This window comes from Lycorma delicatula, chromosome 7 (genome assembly GCF_047948215.1).
Source record: "Lycorma delicatula isolate Av1 chromosome 7, ASM4794821v1, whole genome shotgun sequence".
Lineage (NCBI taxonomy): Eukaryota > Metazoa > Arthropoda > Insecta > Hemiptera > Fulgoridae > Lycorma > Lycorma delicatula.
Genome location: NC_134461.1, coordinates 3,612,543 through 3,626,269, shown reverse-complemented (window position 1 = coordinate 3,626,269; position 13,727 = coordinate 3,612,543). Strand labels below are relative to the sequence as shown.

The following is a 13,727-nucleotide window of genomic DNA, read 5'->3' as shown; positions in this document are numbered from 1 at the left end:
AACAGTAACTATGACATAAAAACAGAGAAAAATACATAACGTAATCAACAAAGATAACAATCAAAATTATTATGTGTAAATAACAACATAATAAATAGTGATATTAATGTCTATAGTAAGTGATAAATACAGATTACACATAAGAGAGTCTAAAATAAGTAATCGTACAGAATTTATTCCAGGTATATGAACAGAAACTAGTATTCAAACCCATTTACAAAGAAACTGCTAACCCTTTTTAACCACTAGTCTTACATTAACAAACAATCTTATAAAATTCACTTGCAAATCCCTTTTTGTTGTCTATCTTAACAGTTTACGAATGAAGTCTATTGCATTATTTATTTCACTTATACACTTATAGTTTTACTGTAACTCACCAATTGTACTTTCTTGGTTATTGAATTACTTGTGGCGTCACCTTAATAGTATTGAACTGGATATTCTCCTCGCTGGACTGACGTCTCACAGACACACCTATAACTCTGTATGCTGGACCATCATCATACATCTTGCAGACTGGTTTGCTGAACTCACACAACTCACAGTCTGTCCTTGCAGAACTGCCCTTGTGGGACCAATATCGTAACGTCTCGGAGACTGGTTCACGGATTTCCGCCGAACTGTACTTTTAGCTGGTCTTACTGGGCTATTTATATTGTTAGCACCTTTACTTATAGGATCGAACCCAAGTTGGAGCGTGAGAAGAGTCGACCAAGGCTTTGTTCCCATAAATTCCAAGCTTTGTCTCTTCTCACCGTACAACAGGTGAACATTGTGTGTTAAGGGCTAGTATAACAAAAGACTAATATAAAATGGACTTATTTTTTTAAAAAAGGGTTGTCCTTTTTGTTTCTTTCTGGATCCTTCCAATTAAATACATTTTCTGTTACTTTTATAATTGACAGGAATCTGTTATTCAGACTCGCTATACCAGTCTTGTTACAATATATATATATATATAAAACAACTTAATCCACCCAAGTACAGAAATAAGACCACTCTTACCTTATTTTTTCATATAATTTTTTTACGAAAGCATTTTTGCAGGATCCCGCATCATAAGTCGTATATAATATTTATATAAAATTTACATTACATGTCAAACCTAAAATTACAGTTGCACATACAAAAATATATAATGAATGTATGTAGTTAGCCAGTTACATATCATTATATATTTTTTTATTTTATTTAATTGAATTTATATGTGTTTGTCTATGTAATTATAATTTTATGTTTGATATGTAATTTTATATAAGTATTATATATGACTGATGATGCGGGATCTCGCCTAAGTGCTTTCATAAAAAATTATTTAAAAAAATTAAAATGAGGTAAGGGTTTTCTTATTTGTGTACTTGGGTGGATTAAGTTGAGACATATTTAAATTATTACTGCAGAGGTGATATGGGTCTTGAAAGGACTGATTTTAGATAAATAATAATGTGTTTTTTTTAAATTCAAACAATTCATTAACATTTTGATCATTGTGTTAATAAAAATTAATATTATATGAAATATAAACCACCAAAACACAGTAAGTTAAACTTCTATATTAATTTTTAATAATCAATTTTCACAGGATCCCACATCTTCAGTTGGTATTGAATTCTACAACTACATTAAAACATATTCATTTATAATTTGTACAGTAGAATTTGCGTATAAGTTCATAATAAATTTCAAGATTTTTAAAACAGAAAAATATTTTGACAAATTATAAAATAAAAATACACTTTTGATAAAGTTGAGGATTCTATATCAACTGAAGATACAAGATTCCATGAAAATTAATATGGTAAGTTTAATTTATCTAATTACTATGTTTTCTTGGTTTATATTTCAAATAATATATATATAAACACAGTGTCCCTCAAAGAAATTGAGAAACTTTCAGGACATGCTCTGCTGGTGAAAGTAATGAAGAAAATTCAAATAAACATAGCTCTGGAACCACTTTGTTTTCAAATTATGGTTAGCGAAAGATTTCATCTGGATTTCTGCTCATAAAAAAAAATCCCTACTGTAATTTTTGGGACCCAAATTAAGGAGTTATTTCTTGTTTAATTTGAGCTGGAAACAGTTTAAAACAGGACCTGTTTTAAACTGTTAAACTGTTTTAAACGTTACAGTTTTTGGACCAAAAACTGTAACGTTAGTAGGTTTTTAAGATATCCGATGTAAAACAAAATTTGGTGTTGATAAACAAGTTTTTTGTAGGTTTGTAGTACAGTAGCTTTGTTAAATGATTAATAAATGTGGAAGGTAGAAAGAAAACGTGTAGAGAATTTAATTCAAAAATATTAATATAAATACAGCCGATAAAAAGTAAATAAAAACTTTTAAAAATCTGTTTTTTTATTGAAGAAAACAGATGAAAAATAGACATAGACAGAAATTCTCTACAAGTTTTGTTACTAAATTTTCCACATTTAAATAGTCATTTAACAAAAAGTTATTGTACTTCAAACCTAAAAAAAAGCTTGTTTTTTGACATTGAATTAAGTGTTTTATGTCGATTATCTTAAAAACTACTGACTTCTCTAACCCGTTTTATCCTATTTCCCAACTCAAATTACATAAAAAAATCACCAACTTTACTCCTTAATTTGGATTCCAAAAATTACAGTAGGGCTTTTTTTTATTAGATGAGCTGAAAGCCAGGTGAAATTTTGCTGTGTTGTGAGCAACCTTGTCAACTGCAGTGAGCCATCACTTTGGGATAGACGGAACCAGATCTTAGCATCTTATTTTAGCCACCTTAAGGGACAGCCAAATCACCCGGCATTTGATGCAGTTCTTGGAAATACTTACTTCCACAGGTATGAGGACTGTCAACATTCTACTTCACCTGTAGGTATTCGTACCTGATGTTTACTGCACCATATGAATGTGGCCGCACTTTCTATTTTTCCTATTTATACATGTTCATATCCTCCGTGGACAATCGCCCACAAAAATGTTATATTTGACCTCACGAAATACAGTAAAGAATCAACACCACTTATTTTCTTTCAGCAAGTGTTTCACCGTATTCTTTCCAAGGCAAACTCGGGTGCAGTGGTATACACAGATGGATCAAAACAGAATGATATCATTGGCCGCTTGTTTATTGTTAATGGCCGAACCTATATGTTTTGTCTACCTGGTATTACGAGTGTCTTTACTGCTGAACTGTACACTGTAAATAAAGCTTTGAATATCATTAATCCTAAATACTGTCGTATCCTTATTTGCAGTGACTTGTATAGTGCTCTCTCAGTCTTAGAAAATCTTTATTCCAGACATCCTATCGTTAGCGACATCCACGATGCAACCACTGAGTTGAATTATCGCAACACACGAGTAATTTTCTGCTGAACGTGCAGATTCTGCTGCTAACGACACATGTAGTCTACCGTCCTTCACTTCCCTTGTTACTGTATCCGACTTTATTAACTGTGTGAAACTCACTCTTCGTGTAAAGTGACAAGATTACTGGACGGATACTTTAGATACCAAACTCCGACACATTAAAGGTTCTGTGTTGCCATGGGACTCCTCATACAGGAAAATTTGTCGGTAGGAAGTCATCTTCTGCCTATTGCCGATAGGACATATGAGAGCTACTCACGGGTATCTGATATCAGCAATAAGCGCACCAGTATGCATGCAATGCAACTGCCACTTGACTGTGCAGCACATTTTTGTGGAATGCATACGATATGCGGCCTTGTGTCATAAATTTAAATTGCCCAGGAATTTTTGTCAAATCCTGGGCAATAATAAAGAAGTTTTAGACTGGGTGCTAATATTTTACATATTTTTTAATACTGTTTTTCATTTTTTTTTTGTGGTAGTTAAATGTTTTTGTGTTTTAATATTTAGAAGTTTTTGTTTTGTCCTTATTTTAATATTTTATTTTGTTTTTATATTTTTCCTTTAAGTTTTCATTTTGATTTAATTTTTTTTTTATTCTATTGTTTTTGTATTTATATTACATGTTTTTTTCTGGGCGTTTCTTTTAAATTTTTAATTGTGAATTTTTTTTTACAGTTTTTAAAACACATACACCATGTTCGGGCAATGATAACGCTGAAGCATTTTTCACCCAGAAAAACCAGATAAAAAAATGAAATTTTTCACTAGCTGTAACTCAAAAAACCCTATCAGACCTGTGTTTATATGAACCTTTTTCATTATTTTCACCAGTAGAACATTTCCTGAAACTTTCTTTGTTTCTAGGGGGGACACCTGTGTATATATTTATATTTAATTTGTATTAAATTAACTGCCTTTACAGAATATTGAAATAAGACATATCTTACCTTAATTAGAGGACTAATTTGAAACTTAAAAAGATTAATTTCAGTAAAATAATATATATATATATGGACTACAAAAAATTTAATTTAAATAAATTAATATATATTTATATATACAATCGGTCAAATATCTCACCTCTCGTGCAATATTTGTCTTACTAGATTTTGATCGTCTGCGAATGTTGTAAATTTTAAATTGATAAAAATACAGTTATTCAGAATGAAAAATTGAAGATAGCCATGTGTATTTGGAAATAATTAAATGGTGAATTCCGATACAAGGATAACTAATAAAACTTTATTTTTGTTGCTTCTAAAGTTAACATTCAGTTATTGAATTGCAGTTCTAAAAGTTTTCATCGGCTTTGTTAATTGTTATATCTGGTATGATGTGCATTGAAATTTTCTGTTATCACATTGTTACTGCTTCTAATGTTAATGTAATTGTTGGACTGCAGTTCCAAAAACTTTCATGTACATTGTTACAAGTGGTACGATGTGCATTATAAATATTCTGTTACCGCAGTTGTTAATTTTGGTTTCCAGTGATAGTTGTGCAGCAACAGGAAATACCAATTTTGCCACTGTTAAACAAGAACCGTCGACTGTTATTAAACAAGAACATGATTCATCGACAACTTTAAATACGTCATTACAACCATCATATGTTATGAGTCCAGTCGCTAACGATAATAAGGATAGTGCTTGTTCTATGGTTTCTGCTGCTATAATTGGTGCAGGTTAGTTCCTTTCTTCTGTATCCTTTTTATTTAAAAATATTAAACTTTTGTTTAAATTTTATTACTTATATTCAATGAATTCAACTAGTTGTGATTTTAACCGTTTAAAAACTTGATTGTCACTTCAGCATACAATGTTCGTGTATGTTAGTTACAGAAGTTTTAATATTAATTTTTCACTAAGTGGCAATTATAATATGTATCGTTTAAGAAAAAGCTTGTTTAAAATTAATAAATATCAACAAACCATTTTCAAATTACATGAATATTGTTCTCTTCTGAAGAACCTTTTACAATTAATTTGCATAATTTTTTTCTGCTGAGTTACTGGTAATTTCATTAATTAAGGTACAAATAATTAGCTTCAAAATATCCTTGAATAAATAAATAATTCCTGCGTAATTTGAATTATCTACGCATTTTATCATGTAGTTCAGTAAAAAATTTATCCTTGTATGAGTGATATAGGTATTTATTTTTTGATTCTACGTATCAAAATAAACAAACAATGTTTATTTTATGTTTATAAAGATTTTGACCTCCTCCCTTTCTCTCTTCTGTCTGCCATTTTGTGTTTTTTAGAAGGATAATGTATATCAAGATTGATTTGTAAAGGAAAATGTATATAAAGATTAATTTGAGGAATCATAATATTTTGTGCGGATGTGTATAATATTTAGCACCAATTAATAACTAAATAAAAGATTATAGCTTAAACATGTTCACTAATTTCATAGCAGCAATGTCAATTTACAAATAAAGACTTAGTATTTTAGCTAATGACGTATACTTTGAAAGAACTATGGTTATCAAGATAAAAAGGATTAAAAAATTGATGTGACAGTCATTTTGAAATTTGTGAACCTGTTTACAACAATTTTTTATTAGAGAAAATTGTGTAGACATGTGTACCTTGTAATGACATCTCAATCCAATCTTGAAATTTTTGTTTTCGCAGAGTGGGGAACAGAAAGAAAGCCTAGGGAAAAATGCAATTTTTTTATTGAACATTTTTTTTACACTCTTTGTGTTGTGATCAGTATGGTGGAAAAAAAAAGCAACTTATGCCATATTAAAACTTGAAATTGTCATTTAGTTTAGTGGCAGTTATGAGTTACAGTTTATTTGAAGAATCTATTAGAATCATGGAAACTTAGTACCCTGTTTTTTGCATGTCATTTTATTAGTGCATTTTCTATGATTCTTAACTTAGTTTATCAGGTTAAGTATTCTAAAAAATTGAGGTTTCACTGTCAATCCACCTGACGTGCCATAAATGGAAACCCTGGTTGTTTTATTTCTTTTATGCGCCCAGAGGTAAGTTGGCCTGCCTTCTTAGCATCGTAATGTAACTCGTTTTCAGTCATAAAGATATCAACGGGTTAATACCAGAAATAACAAGGACTGCCTCTCAAGAGACAGGCTTAACTGCCGGTTAAATTTTTAAAACAATTTTTTTTTGTGATTGAAATCAGTGGGACAACCGTTTTTACTTCATGGCTATGGAGTTCTTTTGCTGCTACAGCAACATAGACACAAAAGAAAGGTATATCAAATGGCTGCAATTTTGTTTATCAGGGTTTTTGGGTTTTTTGCAGATGTGAGGTTTTAAGACTCATTAGTCTGAAAAACACAAGGAAAAAGTTAAAGAAATTTCCTGTAGATGTATGTATATATACATTTTGACTAGTATTTTGATTAATATCTCTCGACTGGCTCTACATAATTATTTAGTTGACTCAGAAAAAATCTCTATGTATGAGATAGCAACAATAGATTTTAAACTGAATTAAAAAGGGAGAGAGGTAGTTATCACCATTTCTTTTTCTTTTTATAGTGGTTATTGAAAATTAAGTTTTAGTATAATAAAAGTACCTTTTTAGTTATTTAAAATTCTGAAGTTTTAAGTTGGTAAGATATTAACTTGGGGGATATTAATTTGTAAATAGTTTTCCTCAATCTTGAAAATTCATTAAATAAAAAAGTTGAAACTTGGAACAATTATTAGGCCACATAAATCCCAACTTTGTTCCAGTTTTCAACCCCCAAAGGCAAACGACATTACAAATTATTTTTATCTTGATTTCATTCATTGATTTTCAAAAAGCTCACGATTCAGTAGATAAGAAACCATATTTAACACATTAAAAAATGTTAAAAAACCAACTCGCTTTATCTAAAGTCAAGTTGTCTAAGGTGAAGTCAGTGAACCATTTAGTATAAATAAAGGACTAGTGAAGGAGATGGTCTTTCACCAATGCTTTTCAACTTTGTGTTATATAAAGTCATGAAAACCTTCTGACAAAATAATGATTCAAGTGTAAAAATAGGTACAAAGAACCAAAATGTCAAGATTAAATGTTAAGCTTTTGGCAACAATTTAGCACTCTTTGCAGAATCAGAACAAGAACCAATCAACCAAATTAACCGATTGAAAGAAGTAGCTAAAAAAACAGGCTTGCAGATCTTTTCAAAGGCAGAAATGAATAAGTGCTAGAAAATATCCCCATAAAACAATAGAAACAAGGCTTGGCAAAATTAAGATCACAGACCATTTTAAATCTTAGAGAAATAGTTAGTAGAAACAGAACAGATAAACTAGTGATTGAGACCAAAAATCACAAATTAGAACCACAGAATTTTACGCAAAAGATATTCACAATAAAAAGAACCTTTCTATAAATGCAAAACTAAGACATTAATAGTTCAGTCATATTGTATAGCGTGGGAACTAAAATATAACTGGAATAGAAAATCTATTCAGGATAGAAAGAAGAATTTTAAGAAGTATTTATGGTCCAAGAATGCCACAGACTGAGATCAAATAGAGATATATGATAAAATTGAAGACCTGGAAGTAACAATAAGAAAACAATGACTAAAATTCTGAATGGACCAATCAAGGCTAAATAAACAGATTTTCAGTAAACCCTCGAACTACAAAGAACTTCATTTGACCCCCTTTATTAAATTTCCAGACTGAATAGATTGATTCAGAAGAAGTTTAGCAAAATGATTTCAGAATATAGAGCATTGATTTCATTTTAGCCAAAATTGTTAGCCTTAAAGAGAATATTTTACTCAAAAAGTAATTTTTTTTTTTTTACATAATCTTGCATGCTTATATACTTATTCCATTTAATTTCCCTCTTACGTAGTCTGTCAAGAATGAAGCCCTTGTTGGTAACCAGAGTTGCTTTTTTTGTATTTTTCCCAAATACACGCCGAGCTTCATATCGGGCGAGCGTGACACTAACCATTTAGATGTCAGCAGGAGTACAGTGCACCTACATGTCTTCACAAGCACTGCTCCACACCAAGCCAGCTGACTACGCACCACAGCAGTGCTGCAGCCCCACTACTCTCAGGCACCTACAAAAGACTGGTACTAGCAGAGAAAAAAATTATTCGTCGCCAAATTATAACGTCGCGTTGTTTTTTTATTATTATAAAAAAATAATTGTCCGGGGTAGAAGAAGAAGAAGTTCCCTGGCTGGCCTAATGTGGAACCTCTTGGCAGAACATCCCTGCTAAGCAGCAGGCCTGGCCAAGCTCACCGAGGGAGCCACTGAACGTGTATGCTACCTTCCCACACCAGCTTGCTGAACTTAAAGCGTCCAGCAGGAGCCAGTCCAGTGTGGGATCACTCAGAGAAACTGCCTTGGCCATGCTAGCAGAAGATGACTAATGCTGCTGGGCTCTGGGGACCATCACTGCCATGCTGTAATGGAGACCAATCTGTCGCTGAGGGGAAGCATGGTCCGATTCCAATGGATGAGCTGCAATTTCCCATCTACAGCTGAGTTGACGTTGCCGGAGACCAGCTTCCAGACCCAACAGGCCCTTCTTAGGGCTACCTCGCATAATACACAAACATAATACACTTTTTAAGGCCATCACTCCAAAAACCACAAAAACCCCTTTTCATGGCTACCATAAGATTCTAAGGTGCCATGTGCAGTCGAAGCGATTCAGCAACAATATAAACTGATGCAATTAACACAGTTGATGATGAATATTTGTTATTTTCCTATAAAATACATCTTGTAACTTTATGAGAATAATAAAATCAAGTTTTATCAGATACAAAAAATTGTTTTATATATATGTATATATATATATATATATATACTATGGAAATAGTTATATAAAAGAAATGTTATATTAATATTTTTGAAATGATGCGTTTAAACAATATTGATTTTTAAAGTTATAAATAATAATAATAAAGTTTCTATTTCTAAAAGTAGTCTCATTTCTAAAAATGTATGGCAACAGCAAGATTAATTTATTATATACAGATTTCGCAGGTTCTAAATTGAACTAGATTTTATAGTTTCTGCAGGAAATGTTTAGTAAATGTGAAGCTTGAAGGAATTATAATTTTTATGTAAGTTGTAAAGATATGTGAAGTCTTGAATCTTGTGTAGAGGATGTAAAAAACTTTTTCTTAAAAAAGAAAAAGATAAGAATTTGAAGAAAGTAGATTTGCAGTTTAGTAAAATTTCCATTCTTGACCTGAAGAACTGCTAGTTTTAATGGGTTATAATAACAGCTTTGCCACATAACTGCTAAAATGTGTTTAAATTTACAAAAGTTTCAAGATTTGTTCATAAAAAACAAGATATTCAAAAATAGATAACAAAAATTTGTATGACATTTAGTCAGAAATTACACAAACACAGGCTTGCTTATTAACTATTTAAAAAAAAGTGTAATTGGCCAAAAATTTGTTTTGAAATATTGCAGACTTTAAAATATAAAGTAATCAGATTTATGGAAAAATTAATGATAAACTAAATCATATCTATTTCTGTACAATTTTCTTAAAACTCATCAGTGTTTTCTATCACTGGGGATGTGATTTCCATGCATTTTGTCATGTTTTTAAAGTGTTATGTTGTGACTTTTAAGTTATTCTTTTCAGATAAATTATTTTCCTCATTCAGAATTAACAGTTAACATCATCGTAAGACTAAATCATTATAAACTCCCACAGGGTTGGTCTAGTGGTGAACACGTCTTTCCAAATAAGTTGATTTCGAAGTCGAGAGTTACAGCGTTTACGTCCTAGTAAAGCCAGTTATTTTTACATGAATTTGAATACTAGATCGTGGATACCGGTGTTCTTTGGTGGTTGGGTTTCAATTAACCACACATCTCAGGAACAGTCGAACTGAGAATATACAATACTACACTTCATTCACACTCATACATATCATCCTCTGAAGTATTATCTAAACGGTAGTTGCCGGAGGCTAAACAGGAAAAAGAAAAAGAAGAAATCATTATAAATTGTTCAGGTTGTACAGAATATTTTTTTGATACCTAGAGTAGTTGTACTGTGTGAATGTGTTTAGAATAAATAAATATACCTTTAAATTGTTTTTGATTAATAGGTCAGTATAAGGCTACAGGAAATATGAGATCTTAACATAGATACTGAATAAGTTATTAGAACATAATGAAAGTTTCCAGCTATTATCAGTGTTTATCATCTATTAATTAGAATAATAATTAATTTTTATGGAATTATTTTGCTCGACAGGAGGAGATGGTGATAGAAGAAAATCTCTCCGTTCTCATCGTTCATCTGTCGGTTACGAGTTTACTAATGGTGTTGTTGGAAAAACACATCCTGTTTTAACAAATATTAAAGATTCTGTTTCAAGGTAAATTTATTATGTAGATGCATTATTTATTTTGATTTATTGTTTTATACATTTATTTTCTTATTTTTATGATGTCTTTCCAATGAATTATAAGAGGTTTATTTACTTATTTTATCGCATGATGCAAATCCCTGTTTCATTAAGTATACACAGTTTTTGATTAAGGTTATAATATGAGCATTATATAAACATTGGCTTTTAATTTTATATCTGTTAAAAGTTTGATGGAAGAAAACAGATTATTTGTTATTTTTCAAATTTAAAATAAAAACATAGTATTGCCTTTATGGACAAGTAGATACTGTCGTTTCTTCCATTCTCAAAAAAGAAATAAAAGAAATTATTTATGCAATTGTTGTCCAGTTTTGGAAAAAAGTTTGGAATAGCATTAATTTTCATGCTTGCAAATGATAGTGGCTTGCCTTATTGAACTATCCATGTTGAAATATTTCCATTTAACTTCACAGCATCGTAGTCATTGTATTCTCACGTAATATCTTCACCATTGCTAACTTAGCATTTGTTGTTTGCAAGAGCAAAAAAATATGATTGTTTTTTAGCTTTTCTGAAAATTTTTTATCTTTATTAAATTTTAACTTTTAACTACACTAATAGCATATTGCCGAATGGCATCAACAGCACATAGGACTGTATAACCTTCTAGTAGCCCTGAGAATGGTTATTGTTGTTATCGACTGACTTTGACAGTTCGTTGTAATTTATAACCTTGTGGTAGCCCTGAAAAGGACTGTTTTTTTTTTTTAGTTAGCTCTGAGAAGAGCTGTTGGGTTTAGAAACTGGTCTCTAGTGAAGTTGACTTGGCTGTAGTCAGGGAGTTACAGCTCGTCCATTGAAATCAGACTAAGCTTCCCCTCAGCGGCAGTTGGGTCCCCACTACAGCTCTACTACATACACTACAGCTCTGGGGTGGCCCCCAGAGCCCTGCAGTGTCGGGTCGGCATCAGTTGTCTTTCACCAGCACGACCGAGTTGATTCTCCCTGAAGGATCCCACACCGGGCTGGCTCCTGCTGCTGAGTCCGCCAGCCAAGGCGATTGAATCCTGGCAAGCTGGAGCAGGAAGGTAGCGTCTGTATTCAGCGGCTTCCTCAGCGAGCTGGCCAGGTTGCTGCTCCGGTGAGGATGTTGGCATTTGCCAGTAGGTCCCATGTTGAGGCGGCCAGGGTATTTCTTCCATTTTTTCCTTCTTCTTCTTCTTCTTGGTCTTCTCCAGGTGGTGGTCGACGATGAATTGAAAATTCACTCTTGTGCATGCTCTTTTATTGGAGCCTGGGAGTGGTAGGGCCACAGTGCTGCTATGGTGAGAGAAATACGCAGTCATCTGTACGGTGGGACTGATGCTTGCACCAGCGTGTATATGTGCACTGTGCTCCTGCCGACATCTGAGCTACTATCATTTTTGGCATATATGTGGTAACAAGCATTATGAACATTTTTATTTTCTTGCTGATACTCCACTCTATTTAAAGATGGGTTAAATGCCCTTAAATACCTATTAACACTGACATCTGATAACTGGAGAATAGGAGCAAGGCCACTAACACTGATTATTTGCTCTATGTTTAAATAAAGAGAATGTTCATTCAACAATGAACATTGCCTTGTGATCTTAATTGATTTGACAAACACCGTATTACCTAAATCCATATCATATCACCAACATTCACCATATCATCTTAACACTCTTTTATTGCTCTTTTGTGTATCTGCACAAGAATTTCCCTCAGTAATTTAAGGCTCTTGGCGGGCTTAGATTGCATATACTACAATTGTGTCACTCTAGTTGTATAATTTACTTTACAGATTTCTTAAGTTAATAAAAGAATGAAACGCTATTAGTCTTTATTTGCATAGTCTGGTAGTATCTAAAGAAAGATGAAGGGATACTAGTTTCCATAAGATTCAGCTATGTACTTGCTTACACCATGTTTCTTTTCATAGTATATAGTGTATGTAACACTACATTGCAGGATTTCTCCAAACCTGGTGAAATGATTGTCAGGGCAATCCTTTCTCCAGCTACTGTGACAATTGCATCTTTGTTTTTTAAGCCCGTCCCATTTCATATTGTGATGTTTTTCAAAATGTTTTTTTCTAAATTGGAACATCCCAGTTGCACTTTAAGTTTGTGTATTAATTATGATTATCTTTCATAAAAATTAGCCATTCTGAAGAAGCACAGATCTCTTTGAAGTGCCCAGTGAAGATTTGAATAATATAGAAAATGAAAAGCAGCAAATTGAGAAAATGAATTAATTTTTACAAAATAAAATTTTGTGTGTGTGAAAATACAGAGCTCCTGGGAGATGTTAGAAAACTTACGGAATTAATTCAGAGCATCAGAATTAATAAAAAGGATTTTGTGGACAAATGGCCTAATTTGCCCATTTTCTGTCTGTCCCCCCCCTTTGTTCTAACAATAAAAATTTATATGCTAGGAACGAAATGAGATATTTTAATGAGATTTGGTGTAAATTTACCCAGTAACATCATCTAGTAGATAAATAAGTTTGAAATTTTCTAAATGGTGACAGTTTAAATTTCATCAAATTATGTTTTGTTAGGTAATTATCTGCAGGGCATGCCTACGGCACACCTGCACAGCTAGGTCATCTGGGGGCGTTGCCTTGGCTGGTGGCGTCTTGGAATTGGATTAGTAGATGTCCAAAATTGATTATCTCTTGTGTAAAAATATATTTTTTTTTAATGATGAAAGTTAATATAATGAAAGTTAAATTACAAATTTAACTCTCGAAATTGATACCAACCGACTGGGATTTTCCGCTAGTGATCGGTACGTTCCAGTGCCTACATTTTGGTTATAGTTCATTATTTTATGAAGAAAAAAACAATCGCATAAATAAAAATTATGTAAAAAATGTTTTAAAATACCACTCTTAAATTAAACGCGCTAAAAGGTAAAAGATAATTTTAAGACTGTATCTCTAAGACTGTATTTGGCAAAAAGCTTTGATGGTAATACATAAGA

General features: G+C 32.1%; 1 protein-coding gene across 3 annotated transcripts in view; it reads left to right on the top strand.

Annotated features, from left to right (window-relative positions):
* msl-3 (male-specific lethal 3) overlaps positions 1 to 13,727 on the top strand; it is a 52,200-nt gene that overhangs the window by 19,570 nt on the left and 18,903 nt on the right. For all 3 annotated transcript variants that reach the window (XM_075370150.1, XM_075370148.1, XM_075370149.1), the window contains exons 7-8: positions 4,854 to 5,047; positions 10,596 to 10,719. In XM_075370150.1, the coding sequence (XP_075226265.1) occupies positions 4,854 to 5,047; positions 10,596 to 10,719 (318 nt within the window). The remainder of the gene's footprint in view (positions 1 to 4,853; positions 5,048 to 10,595; positions 10,720 to 13,727) is intronic.